General features: G+C 48.3%; 4 protein-coding genes across 4 annotated transcripts; 2 read left to right on the top strand and 2 right to left on the bottom strand.

The window, feature by feature from the left end:
• Positions 1–253: 253 nt before the first annotated feature.
• Positions 254–901, bottom strand: LY89DRAFT_227416 (uncharacterized protein). The gene has a single exon (XM_018206008.1). The coding sequence runs from the start codon at positions 760–762 to the stop codon at positions 298–300; it is 465 nt and encodes a 154-aa protein (XP_018065917.1). The 5' UTR covers positions 763–901; the 3' UTR covers positions 254–297.
• LY89DRAFT_227411 (uncharacterized protein) lies at positions 798–1,675 on the top strand. Its single transcript, XM_018206007.1, has one exon. The coding sequence runs from the start codon at positions 938–940 to the stop codon at positions 1,586–1,588; it is 651 nt and encodes a 216-aa protein (XP_018065918.1). The 5' UTR covers positions 798–937; the 3' UTR covers positions 1,589–1,675.
• Positions 1,676–4,852: 3,177 nt separating this feature from the next.
• Positions 4,853–7,765, bottom strand: LY89DRAFT_654212 (uncharacterized protein). The gene is made up of 7 exons (XM_018212287.1): positions 7,467–7,765; positions 6,997–7,315; positions 6,919–6,946; positions 6,395–6,871; positions 6,335–6,349; positions 6,100–6,289; positions 4,853–6,055 (listed from the first exon to the last, which is right to left on the bottom strand). The coding sequence occupies exons 1-7, from the start codon at positions 7,534–7,536 to the stop codon at positions 5,007–5,009; spliced, it is 2,148 nt and encodes a 715-aa protein (XP_018065919.1). The 5' UTR covers positions 7,537–7,765; the 3' UTR covers positions 4,853–5,006.
• Positions 7,766–8,119: 354 nt separating this feature from the next.
• LY89DRAFT_654216 (putative aflatoxin efflux pump) lies at positions 8,120–10,188 on the top strand. Its single transcript, XM_018212288.1, has 2 exons — positions 8,120–8,534; positions 8,580–10,188. The coding sequence occupies exons 1-2, from the start codon at positions 8,340–8,342 to the stop codon at positions 10,044–10,046; spliced, it is 1,662 nt and encodes a 553-aa protein (XP_018065920.1). The 5' UTR covers positions 8,120–8,339; the 3' UTR covers positions 10,047–10,188.
• Positions 10,189–12,828: the final 2,640 nt, after the last annotated feature.

Consider the following 12,828-nt stretch of genomic DNA (forward strand, 5'->3'; position numbering starts at 1 on the left):
AGATGAACAGCTCAGCCTAGCCCATCTCAGCACTCAGATTACCACCTTTCCTTTCCTTACCGTGGCTGATAAGAGATCCCATCTCATCTCTCGGGAAGATCCGCATTCCATTGCCCCCTGCCCTACCCTGCCCCATTTCCTACCCCTGCGCCATACTTTCCTCAATGCCACACTCGTGGCGCTTGGCGCGACCAATCAAGAATCTTAGTCTAGACCCTGGACATATGCCCTGTTGACTCTAGGGTAAGGCACAGCTGGATAGATAGATGAAGTGCAGTGTCAGTGCATTTACGAAGATTACATGACATTCCATTCCATTACCTGAGACAACAAAACCTGGAATTTGGACATTTGTGGTGAGCTGGATGGATGGATGGATGGATGGATGGATAATATACCAAAGTCAGGTCCAACATCACCTGAAAACTGATCTCGGGAATCATCTCGGTACATGTCGGCCCCGTAAATCACGATTTGTCTCGGGTTATGTCTCGAGGCGTATTCTGATTGGCGCGGGTTGTAAAAAAGCCCGAGCGGGAGCTGATTGGGTATTGCGGAGTTGGATTTGGGGGCCGACGAGTCGGTGTTCAAGATGGATAAGTAGTAGCGCAAGGCTGTGCTGGACGCAAAAAACCAACATTCAAACAACTTCTTAAGAGATTGGGATTCCGCCCGTCGGTGAACGAAATATTTATTCTGAGGATTATTTTGTATCTTTCGAGGATTTTGATTCACTTTGTTTTTGGAGACGAGGCTTTTCATCAAGAAGAGAGAGGGTGTTTCTTTTTGGCTCTGGACGATCAGCCTTGTGCAACATCAGCAAACAAATACCAACAAACACACTTCCAACCTCCGACCTTCAACCTTCTCTTCTCCTCAACAACAACAACAACAACAACATACCTACCTACCTACAACCCCTCTCAACACCATCACCATGACGCACACCGCCGCCAAAATCGGCGTCATAATCTGCTCCTCCCGCAAACCCCGCGCCTGCCCCCAAATAACCGACTTCATCATCTCCACCATCAACAGCCTACCCCTCCGCGGGGATCGCATCAACAACACAATCCTCACCCCCATCGACCTCGCCGAATGGAACCTCCCGATGTTCGACGAATCCGACGTGCCCTCGCAAGTGCACGACCCCTCCAAATACGACCACGCACACACGCGCGCCTGGGCCGCCGAGGTCCTCAAGTACGACGCCTTCATCTTCGTCGTGCCGCAGTACAACTGGGGATACCCGGCGGTCGTGAAGAACGCGATCGATTACCTGTACCACGAGTGGAAGGGCAAGGCGGCGCTGGTGGTCAGCTATGGGGGACATGGCGGCGGGAAGTGTAATGCGCAGTTGAGGCAGGTGCTGTGTGGGGTGAATATGATTCCGACGCAGACGAGTGTCGAGTTGAGTTTTCCCGGGCGCGAGTTCACGGTTAAGGCCGCCAGGGGCAAGAATTTGGAGTTGGATGGGAGTGGGAAGCCCGGGACGACGTGGGGCGGGCAGGAGAGGGAACAGATTGCCAAGGCGTATAATGAGTTGTTGAAGATTGCGGGTGCAAATGTAAGCGAGTCGCAGGAATGAATGGATGGGAGATAAAGGTTAGAGTGGTTGTGGGGATGATTGCCTTTTTCTTCTTCTGCCCGCTTCTTCCTTCTTTCCTTCCCTTTGCTCGTTCGTTTGGTTTTGATAGAGTGGTGCTGATGATGCCATTTTCAACAGGGTCTCCAGAAAGCGTGGAAATCCGCAACGATGAAATTAGGCATGGTGAAGAAGGAGATCGCGAGGAAGAACCAAAAGGGTGATCAGGCTGCGTCGGATGAGCATGCTGAGGGTGCATCTGCTAGAGCATAGAGAGATCCGACATGAAAAACAAAATACCATAAATGAGCGAGCGAGCTGGAAGGAGTTTGTCTTTTTTGGGGGGCTGAGAAGATTGGAGATACCGACCGACATGCATGGATTTCATGACGATACACTACATAGATGAATGGATTTGGGATTTTCTTTTTGGTATTTGAATTCCTTTCTTGTGACCGTTCAAGTGTTTGTATTGTTGCTCCAAACAAACAAACAAACCGACCACCACCCCGTCTTTGCTTGAATACCTAATTCACATTACAAAACATCGAAGAATAAATCTCAGATTTTCTTTCTAGCCATCTCAACTTTCTTCCTCGCAACTTTCAACGCCTCTGCCGTTGCAACAAACAAATCCCTATCATTATGCTCTGTTTTCATTCCCTGCATTTCATCTCACCTTACACTACACAAGGAAAAAAGAAAGAAATCTTTTCCCTTCCCAATGTTCCCCATCTCCTGCTCCCTACCTTCTATTGCCACAATCGCGCGATTGCAAGCGGCGAAGCATGTATGTCTACCTCCCTAGTCATGTACCTCGGAATCTCCAACCATCCCCTCCCCTCCCCTCTCCTCCTTCCCATTTAATCTCACCGTATTCCCATAAGGTTGCAAATACACATGGTAGATACCCCGGGTGATCGACGCTGGATGTTGGTGGCGCCAACCTGCGAGGATTCATTAATTAGAGATCTTCAAACTCGCTTCTGGATTGATTGATGGATGTTGGTGGCGTCGTGAAAGCGAAACGAGGCGGATCTGGGGAGCGGGAGCGGGAGGAGGGTGGAGGGAGGTGAAATGCCATTTGTTGGCCAAGGGGCCAGCGAGCCTTTTGGACTCCATTACCGGGTCGGTTGTGGTGTATCGGTTCCGGGGGCCTGTATATAAGTGAAGAGAACGAGGGGAGAGAGGTATGAGACGTATTTTGAGTGTGAATTGCTTGGTTTGATGTTCGTTACACCACATTACTTGAATTGTGCGTTGATGTGGTGTAGGTAGCGAAAGCTAGGACTCTGCAAAGGAGAGTGGTTATGGAGTGTGCTCGGTTAGTATATATGATGGAGGACTATGTCTGGAGGGGTTACAGGACTGGGAAGAAATTTCATATGGAGCTTAGTTGTTCTAGATGGAGAGACTACCCACTGCAGGGAAGGGAAATGAAAGGTGGTGTTGGGAGAAAGGTAAGATGTTACTTTTTAGGATTGAGGAATTTCGTTTTATTAGTACAGTGCTTGTTGGCTCATTCCATGCTCAAGATATATATGTTCAAGAACTTCGAGGAATAGAAGACCATTCCAACAAGTACGATATTTTTCTTTAGTTGACTCAACTCTCGACGCCCCTCTCCATCTCGAAACACAGCACTATCTCAACATACCAGCCCTCTTTTCCTTTTTTTCCTTATCCCACCACGAACGATCCTAAACAAACAGCACTACCTTTCGGAAGAGCACACCTTTCTCTTGCTCGGCGGTAACCTGATCACTTCCCTCGAATTTATAGAAATGTTCTTTGACTTGGATAATTTTATGCCTAGATGATTTACTCGCATTCTATTTTGGTTTTTCGAGATATTTCGGATTACCCCTTTTCCCTACAACTTTCTCTCTTTCATTTCTATTGTCAGAAAACACACTACTAATTACCTTCCTTATTCTGCCTTCAACACAGGTAGAAGCTTTCACATTGCACAACATGAACTCACGAAACTTAGATTCTTCCCCCTTTCCCTAGCTCCTAGCAACTTTCAAGGTCTTCTATCGTCACAAACAAACTAAACCACCCTGTCTTTGCTTGCATAATTCACGCTCCACCACAGAAAACAATAAGCCCGCATTCCTCTCTAATGTTCAACTCTTCCTCGCAACTTTTAAAGTCCTCAATTGCCACAATCAAGCCAAACCACTACCTCGTCTTTGCTTGCCTCACTTGTGTTCCACCACATAGAATCATGAAACCAGGATTTCTCTCCAACATCCACCATTCCTACCCGCACTTTCCTCTCTTCCATTTCTATTGCCACAAACAAACCAAACCACTACCTTATCTCTGCTAGCATAATTCACCTTCCACCACATAATAGTCGTAGATCTCTTCCGGCACTATAACTTTCTTCCCTGCAACAGCCCCATTACTCAAAAATTCCCATTGCCACAAACAACCCACTACCTTTTTCCCGCTCCCTTTCCTTACTAGCTAGCATGGCATGGCATTTCACGTTACACTACATAAACATGCCCTCAGATTTTCTTCAAGGCGATCGAATCTGTCTCTCGCGATTGTTGATGTTTTTATTGCCACAAACAAACCCTTCCTTACTTTTGTTTTGCCACTTTTACTGCTGGCATACTGTAGCATTTCACGATACACCACATCCCAGAATCTGCAAACCTGAAACATAGATCCCTCCGTTCTCGCATCTTGTGTAGATCTTATTGCCACAATCAAAAACCACTTAGTTTTTTCCCTACTACCTTTGATACCGGCATGATTCCACATTACACAACATCAACCTCACCTCACAAAAGCCCAAATATCCTCTCCAACACTCTGCCTTTTCCATCCTTCCTCGCAGTTTTGCCACTTGCCACAAATTCGCGATGCCAGTCGTGTCGTGATCTACACGGCAAAGCATACATGCATAGGTACACGTATGTGTGTGCATATCATGTACCTCATTCCCCCCCCCCTTCCGAATCCTCGCGTCGTATTCCCATAAGGTTTCAAACACCACATGGCAGCTCGCTGGATGTTGGTAGCGCCCGTTCCTGGGATCGTCAAATGTCAAACCCGCTTCTGGACCAGGATGGATGTGTGTTGGTGGCGCTGCTGGGAAGGGAAAGACGAGGGTGGTGGGTTTGGGATTGGGATGATGAGGTAAGCTTCACGCATCGCTTTCTAAGTCGAGTCAATGGAGTGTACGAGTTAAGGTGAGGCACATTGGACAGGATGTTGAACAAGATGTTAGAAGGGAAGGGAAATGTAGGGGCGGAGTTGAAACGTTTGTATGCTATTGAGCAGAGAATAGATAATCGAGGGTATAAATCAATCCATCCGTGGCTATTTACCCATTCCCAGGCCCTGCCATTTCCCACGACAAGTCTATCCCGATGACAAGAATAAAAATTGAGCCAAGAGATACTCACCAACTCCCCAAAGCCCCCGTCCCCAAATCCTGCATCCCAGGAAACAAATTATTCCCAAACCCCCCATCAAACTCCCCCATCATATTAAAATCCATATTCCACATCCCCATCGGCTCCACACCCCCCATCGCCAACGCATCGAACGCCTGCCCGCCCCCCATAAAGAAGTCCGAATTGACATCCATCCCCATCTCCGGCGTCTGCACAAACGACAGCGGCGGCGGCGTCGTGAGACTCAGTCCCTGCAGCGCTTCGTCGACTCTCTTCTCCTTGCCCGTTTTAGCTCTGATATCTGTGATGAATTGCGGTTCAGTCAGATGAAGCGGTTGACCATCTACGCTTTCGAGAGCAGCTTCCCGCGCTTCCCATGCTTTGATTAAGAGCCCGAACATGTGTCTGAAGAGGACCGAGCGTATGGATAGAGTTGCTAATTTCCGCTCGTCGAAATTAATCCTGATGGCTTCCCATGCGCGATCAACGAGGGGACCGATGGTCGAGCGACGAAGTTCTTGCACGAGCGCGACGTAGGCCGGGAACGGGAAGTGGTAGTCTGCGAACCAGATGAAGCCTTTGGTCAGAGGACAGGTTCGGACCAAGGTATCGAGCTCGATCATGCGGATGGCGTTGTCGGTCATCTTGTTGCGGTGCGGTTGCTGGATGCCCGTTTCGGGATTGTGGTGTTGAGCTATACATTCTCCCAGGCGCCATTTTCCGACAAAGGAGCGGGACAGGCAGGAGGAGCCGAAGTGGAGGGGGATCTGGAGATCGCAGTGCTTGAGGTATTTTGCTTCGATCATTTCTTCTACTTCGTCTAGGGTTTTGGGTTGTCCGGGTCCGGGTTGCCGTGCGAGGGGCTTGAGGAATGGGGAGCAGAAGTCGAGATAGAAGGGAGCGTGACGGATCCAGTCTGCGATCTCGCAGCGGAGCATAATGAAAAGACATTCTGTTGCTCCATCTCGAGGGGCGGGAGGCTCTTTGATGTGGGGGTAGAGATCGCTATCATTGACATTCAGGGGAAGACTGCAATCCCATGCTGGATTCATGGCTGTAGTTGTTAGCATGTGTTTTTGCAAAAGATAAATTCCTTACTTGAATCCTTGCTACCTGCCATCTCGCCAATTCTGCCGTCCAAGAGAACTATCTGCCACCATAACCTTCGACGCATTTCTGCTTCGAAGGGTGGATGTTCTTTGTTGTGTGCTTCGGAATGAAGGCCCATTCTTTGAGCAATACGAGCAGCCATACCAAGCATTGCCGAAAGAGATCTAGGATCGATATTCTTCTACATGTCAGTATGCTCGAGATGAGTATGCGGTGATCTTACTTGACGAATAGAAAGCTACTTGATATTAGCAGGGTTGACACACTCTAGGAGACGACTCACCAGATATAAGAAAAGTGCACCCAAAACTCTTAGATTAGTAGTACGCAAGAAACTGACGTTGATAAGAGCCTGTTGACATCCATTCCGGTATCTCAGAATTAACGTTTCTCTGTCTTGACCGAAGATGTTGAAGCAATCATCATCTGCCATTGACAAAATGGCTGTGGAGTAGATTCCAAACATCATAGCCTCTAGAGCAGGGTCGATTTCGCTGAGATTGCTACTAGCCTCGATGATCTGCTGTTGGACTGTTGGACTGTGCGTGATCTTGAGAAGAGGGTTCACATTGTCCAGGTACACGTGCCATAATCGGAAGATGTGTACAGGGTCCGGATGCAATAACGTGAGGTTCTTTGGCTCCATCCCAGACCCGAATAGGATGTGGTCATTATTGTCATACATCTGATCCCATGATTTCTCAATGGTGGCTTCTTCAAACTCATCCGAGTCATACTCAGAATCCCTAGTCGCTCGAAACTATAATATATTAGATCAGGACTGCAATATGAAGGCATTCAAAATACCTCTCGATTAATTGCACGCCAGAATGTCCTGGGGGTTATTCGTGAGCGATGTCTCAGTCATTCAAGATGTTAACTTACTTTCTACCTCCTGGCCATTCCTGCGATGCTTCTGTTTCACCAGGAGATGGCTTGTCGAGACCTACACTGCTTGTCTTACGGACTTTCTCATCATCACCCTCAGAGTCCGATGCATCATGTGCATCGTGAGGTGACTGAGCCGAGTTCACACCCAGTCGTGGATGGGTTAAGGGCTCCACCTCGACGCCTTTTTGGCGCAGTAGATCTTCATATCGTCTCAATCTCTCGAGAAGATCGCTCTCAGGGAATTGCCTTCGTCGACGACGAGGTTGCAGGGTTGAAGGTATACATTCAACCTGGGCCTTAATACAGTTTGCACCTGCATGGCATGAGCATAAGTCTACCCGCACGTGCAGGTGAAATCGCAAGAATCAGATGAAAACACATCACTTGACGCGGGATGAAGATACACTGATCAGAGAAGGGTTGACGAGATAGCATAGAGGGGTCAATGGAGGGGCATAACTTACAAGGACTCTTCCTGTCACAGCGTACCTTCCTCTGCTGGCATAGCACGCAGGCCAGAATTCTGGGAGGCATGTCGGGGACTCTGTTGAATGGTATTTGAGGACCAAGATCCTATCCGGGACCAGGTCAGGGCCGAGCCGCAGATGAACGAGAAGCGAATTGTGGGATTTGCTAGATTTGCCGCAGCTGCAGCAGGATGGGATGGGATGGGATGCAATGGATTTCGGAGGTCCAGGTCCAGATGATGATTAAGGTTGTCTTGGATGGATGCTGCTCTGAGGGCAAGGTAAGTCAAGGTGGGGTGAAGCAAGTTAAAGTCCGAAAACTAATGCTGGCTGCCTTGTGCCGCCACGCATACAGTACAGTATTGAAACGTTGACCCTTGCACAATTCTTTGCCTCACACCATCCCCATCCCAGTTTATGCATGCATATAATTTGTGTAGGGGGTTTAAAATTATGCCAGGGCGACACAAGCAGGAATATCTCGTAATCTGGCTTCTCCAGGTAAAGAATCGGCCGGGGGAACTTCTCGGGCGATATCTCAATCCGACGCTGTCCGAGAAGGGCTAGAGCAAACCAGGGAAGGTGCATTTTGTTCCCATCGATCACGTGTAGTTACACTGAAATGTTGTCGACCAATCAATGGGGATCTACTTCAAGACATCGCGATACCAACATGCAACAAATAATGCCCGTTCCATGGCTCATCGGGTCCAGGGAAGGTTTCGCACTTTGGAAAATGCGACGTCTTGGTATAAGGGCCATCCATCTTGGCCAACGGCTCTTTCTCTCTTTCCTATTAATCATCACTCCTTGATCTCGTGGCGTTTCTGAGCAGGGCAGGGCAATTTTCTTTATTTATCCCTTCTCAAGATGGAGTCATCACGAGAATCTTCTCAGGAAAGGGAGAAGTTGGAGAGAAATGCTCCAATTGTAGCGGATGTTGCTTCGTCATCGGAAGATATTGCTGCCAAATATGAACAAGCAGAGCAGAACTATCAACCAAAGTCCTTCAAATTTTGGACTATCCTGATAGGTCTATATCTCGCCGTTTTTATCGTTGCCTTGGTAAGCCCCAAACCTCACTTCACACTCAGTCACTAACCTCACTAGGACCGTACAATCATAGCAACAGCCATTCCAGCCATCACAGATGAATTCCACTCTCTTCAAGATGTCGGCTGGTATGCTTCCGCCTACATGCTCACGGGTGCCTCATCCAATCTTGTCTTTGGTAAAATCTACAAATACTACTCCACGAAATGGTCTTTCCTCGCCTCAATCTTCGTCTTTGAAGTGGGATCAGCCCTTTGCGGTGCAGCTCCAAACTCTATTGCCCTCATCGTCGGTCGAGCAATCGCTGGTCTCGGCTCATCAGGAATCTTCTCTGGAGGACTGATGATTATGGTCCCTCTCATCCCCCTCCGAAAACGTCCCATCTACTATGCACTCTTCGGCATCGCATTCGGCGTTTCTTCAGTCCTAGGCCCAGTTCTCGGAGGACTCTTCACAGATAAAGCAACTTGGAGATGGTGTTTCTACATCAACCTCCCCATCGGCGCCATCACCGTCCTCGCCGTCCTCTTCTTCCTCCGCATCGACTCCGCCCACGAGAAAGTCTCCTTGAAAGAAAAACTCATCCAACTCGACCCCATCGGCACCTTCTTCCTAATCCCCAGCGTCGTCTCCCTAATCCTCGCCCTCCAATGGGGCGGCACGACCTACGCGTGGTCCTCCGCCAAAGTAATCGGCCTCCTCGTCTGCTTCGCCACCCTCTTCATCCTCTTCTGGCTCGTGCAAATCTATCTCCCTCGCACCGCCACCGTCAAAATATCCATCATCACCCAACGCTCCATCGCCTTCGGCGCCATCTTCATGTTCGCCCTCACCGGCTCCCTCTTCATCATCGTCTACTACCTCCCCATCTGGTTCCAAGTCGTCAAAGGCGACTCCGCCGTCCACTCCGGCATCTCCACCCTCCCCCTCGTCCTCGGCCTCGTGGTCTTCTCCCTCGTTTCCGGGAAAGCGACCCAGAAACTAGGATACTACGTCCCCTTCATGCTCGCCTCCCCGCTCCTGACCACCGTCGGCGCCGCCCTGCTCTATACCCTCGCCCCGGCCTCCAACCACGAGAAATGGATCGGGTACCAAGTGCTCTACGGCCTCGGCACCGGCGCCGCTATGCAGCTGCCCATGCTCGCCGTGCAGGCCGTTTTGCCAGCGGCGGACATCTCGTCCGGCATGGCGCTCATGTTCTTCGCGCAGCAGCTCGGGGGTGCGATTTTCGTTGCGGTGGGACAGAATATCTTTTCCTCGCGCGTGGTGAGCCAGTTGACGGGCGTGCCGGGCATTGATGCGCAGCAGATTGTTCATCTGGGCGCCACGCAGCTGAGGGAGGTGGTGCCGGCGCAGGATTTGGGAGTTGTAGTTCAGGCGTTTAATTATGGGTGTGTGGGCACGTTTTTGGTGGCGGTGGGGTTGAGTGGCGCGACGTTGTTGGCGGCGGCGGGGATGGAGTGGAAGAATATTAATGAGAAGGAGGAGAAGGATGGGGTGGAGGCTGAGATGAGGTTTGAGTAAACGAGAAAATGTTGTGATTGTGGGATGGGTAGATTGTTGGGCGTTCAGGTGGTATTTTGTTCTTGGGGATTGGATTTGCATAGACTGGCGGTGATATCCTTTTGAGTAGCATTAAAAACACATGGAATGAATAACTTCTCTTGGTCATCTTACTTGACTAGATACCAAATTTATCTAATCAAAGTCAGTGCATTATGTTCGAATATCAATAACACACAGCAAGAGACAGGAGTTGACTCCCATCTAGTCCCGCATTACCTCCATCCAATCAGACCCCAACCCCAATCTTTTGTTGCACATCTACACGAGAGTTTTTGGGAGAATACGGCAAAATTTCGACAGTCGGGAGCAATGGATTCTGGAACATCGACCCGCCAAGGCCCCTAAAGTTCATTTCTATGAGTTAATCGAGATCAAGGTATATCACTCTGCACTTACCCCGCTTCAGTATCCAATCTCACTGCCACTTGCTGTATCAATGGTATAAACCCAGCACACAACATCTTGCTCCTTTCCTTGGAATGCTGAAAGAGAGTAGCTATCTCCTCTACGCTCTGAAGATGGAACGCTTTGAAATAAAGCTGCAACCTGTATCTTCTCCATTCAAATCCCAAAGGTGATCATCTGTATACAATATATGACTACTCCCCAATCAGTGAGATATCTACCTCTCCCCCTTTCCCCCTCTTCTCCTTGCCGTAGGTATCCTAATTCCAAGATAAGTACTAGCAACATTTGAACTGTCATTTAGCACCTTGCGCTTAAGGAGCAGACAACGAATTTCTCTACAGTATCCATGGTAGATTGTTAACTGGAATTAGCTTAACAGGAGTGATTGATTTTTTTTTTTTTTTTTTTTGCACTCCCCAATTTTACCAGATCTGGTGTATCGAGATGCTTCCTTTCTGGCAATGGTATCCTTACTCGAAGGCTCAAGTATATATGATAACAAGTCGATTCAATGTGAGATGATACATATATTACATATATTCCAGGTCATCCACTCTCTCTGATTAGAAGCCTTGTGCTGTCTTTATCCATCTCCGTTGTTAGGACCAAGCTTTCTTCTTTGCTTGTGGTGAGTTGTGGGTAGATTTTGTTTTTCACCAACATCTGCTAGTCAGACGGCACTGTCCAGCACATCTAACCTAAATATCATTATGTGCTCAAAGCTATTCCTGCCGATTTGTGAGCCTCTCCTCCTACCGCAGCAGAGCGGCTGTCTTTGATCTGTATCTTGTGTAATTTTTGTGCCAGTACTTCCTTCTTCCTTGCTCGACTTGACCCCTGGTCCAGAAAAGAGAGAAGCGACTCAGGCGGGTACGGTAAGCTTGAGGTGGTTAAATGCCGCTTGTGAGGCTCGATATCTCCATCTTCCATATTCCAATGTAGTCTGCAAAAATAGTGGCTTGTGATCTGTGTCTCATGCACTCCATCGCTTCCTAAGCCTTTTCTCGGTTTGACCCCTGATTCAATCGATAGCGGAGCCCGTCGCTCGGGTGGGTAAGTTTGCTGCCACCACATTCTGGTTGTGAACCTTGTTATCCCACATACCTCATCTTCCAGTGTGTAGCCTGCAATACTCGTGGTCTATGATCTGTGTTCTTCTCGCTGCAGTCCTTCCCGACACTTATTCCAAGCGATAGCGGAGCGAGTTGCTTGGTAGGTAAGTTGGATGTGAGGGATTGGATGACTTGGCAAATGTGGAAGCTGGTGGACAACTTGACGGTTAGGTTTGAACTGACCATACTCTAGAATTCTAGAGATATGATGTTAGAAATTGGACCAGATGGCAAAGAAAGAATGGCTGCTGGCAGCTGGGGTGGGCAGATACTTACGAAAACAAGCGGCTCGTCTTGAGAAACAAAAGAAGTTGACTTGGAACAAATTGAGAGACTCACACGAGACTTCATCTCTTGGCCAATGATATTGTTTAGAAGTGTTGAATTGACCTTGTGTAGGATGCTAGAAGACAGATTTTAGAGTTTGGAAGAGTCGGAAGGACGGGAAGCTGATGATAGTCGAGCATGGACAAACACTCACGAAAACAAGCGGCCGCTCAGCTTTCATAGTAGCAAGAGTCAACTCGAAGTATGTCAACAGACTCACAAAGGATCTTGTTTCATCACATCCAACGATGTTGTTCAGAACTATTCGACTCAAAGACGCGAAAACATCTGCTGTTGTATAATAGAGCAACAAGGAATATTGTAAGAGTCGATTATTCTGTGGCTTGTGAGAGAACGTAAAATAAAACCGTAGAGATGTCTCTAGATAAAAAATAGACCGGAGTTCACTTCATCCTTGAATTTTGGGTTTCTTATCAGAAGCGGCCGCTTGTATCGTCCTACAACTCAGCAAAAGTGTGCTCCAGTTGTGCAGATATACGACTCTAACCTCGAAGCCTCCTGTCCTCAAAGGCTTTTCTGCGCGCCGCTTGTGTCCGATTGCATTATCCTGCTCGCCGTGATTGTTATCGTCCCTTAATCTATGAATTGCTTTTACCTATCTTCCCCCGTTGTCTATAGCCAGCCTAGATTGAGAGCATGAAGCTAAGGAGAGGAGGTCGTTCCGTCCTGTTAAAATTATGTCAGTTTGAAATAACGCGTTGTACTTGGAGTTACTTTAAGGTAGCTTAAGCGCATGGAGCTCGGAGGAGAACGTTGTTCCATCCCATCAAAACTACGTCGGGTTGAAATGGCGTGTTATTTACTTAGACTCGCTTTGAGATAACTTGATAGGATAGAGCTCGGAGGAGGAAATTATTCCGTCTCGTCAAAAC

The sequence above is a fragment of the Mollisia scopiformis genome (genome assembly GCF_001500285.1).
Source record: "Mollisia scopiformis unplaced genomic scaffold LY89scaffold_23, whole genome shotgun sequence".
Taxonomy (NCBI): Eukaryota; Fungi; Ascomycota; class Leotiomycetes; order Helotiales; family Mollisiaceae; genus Mollisia; species Mollisia scopiformis.

Bases quoted from the DNA above. Each gene is read 5' to 3' on its own strand.
- LY89DRAFT_227416 (XM_018206008.1), bottom strand. From the start codon at position 762: ATGAAAAGCCTCGTCTCCAAAAACAAAGTGAATCAAAATCCTCGAAAG.
- LY89DRAFT_654216 (XM_018212288.1), top strand. From the start codon at position 8,340: ATGGAGTCATCACGAGAATCTTCTCAGGAAAGGGAGAAGTTGGAGAGA. The intron at 8,535-8,579 runs GTAAGCCCCAAA...TAACCTCACTAG, and splicing joins CCGTTTTTATCGTTGCCTTG to GACCGTACAATCATAGCAAC.
- LY89DRAFT_227411 (XM_018206007.1), top strand. From the start codon at position 938: ATGACGCACACCGCCGCCAAAATCGGCGTCATAATCTGCTCCTCCCGC.
- LY89DRAFT_654212 (XM_018212287.1), bottom strand. From the start codon at position 7,536: ATGCCTCCCAGAATTCTGGCCTGCGTGCTATGCCAGCAGAGGAAGGTA. The intron at 7,316-7,466 runs GTAAGTTATGCC...CATGCCATGCAG, and splicing joins CTGTGACAGGAAGAGTCCTT to GTGCAAACTGTATTAAGGCC. The intron at 6,056-6,099 runs GTAAGGAATTTA...TAACAACTACAG, and splicing joins GGCAGGTAGCAAGGATTCAA to CCATGAATCCAGCATGGGAT.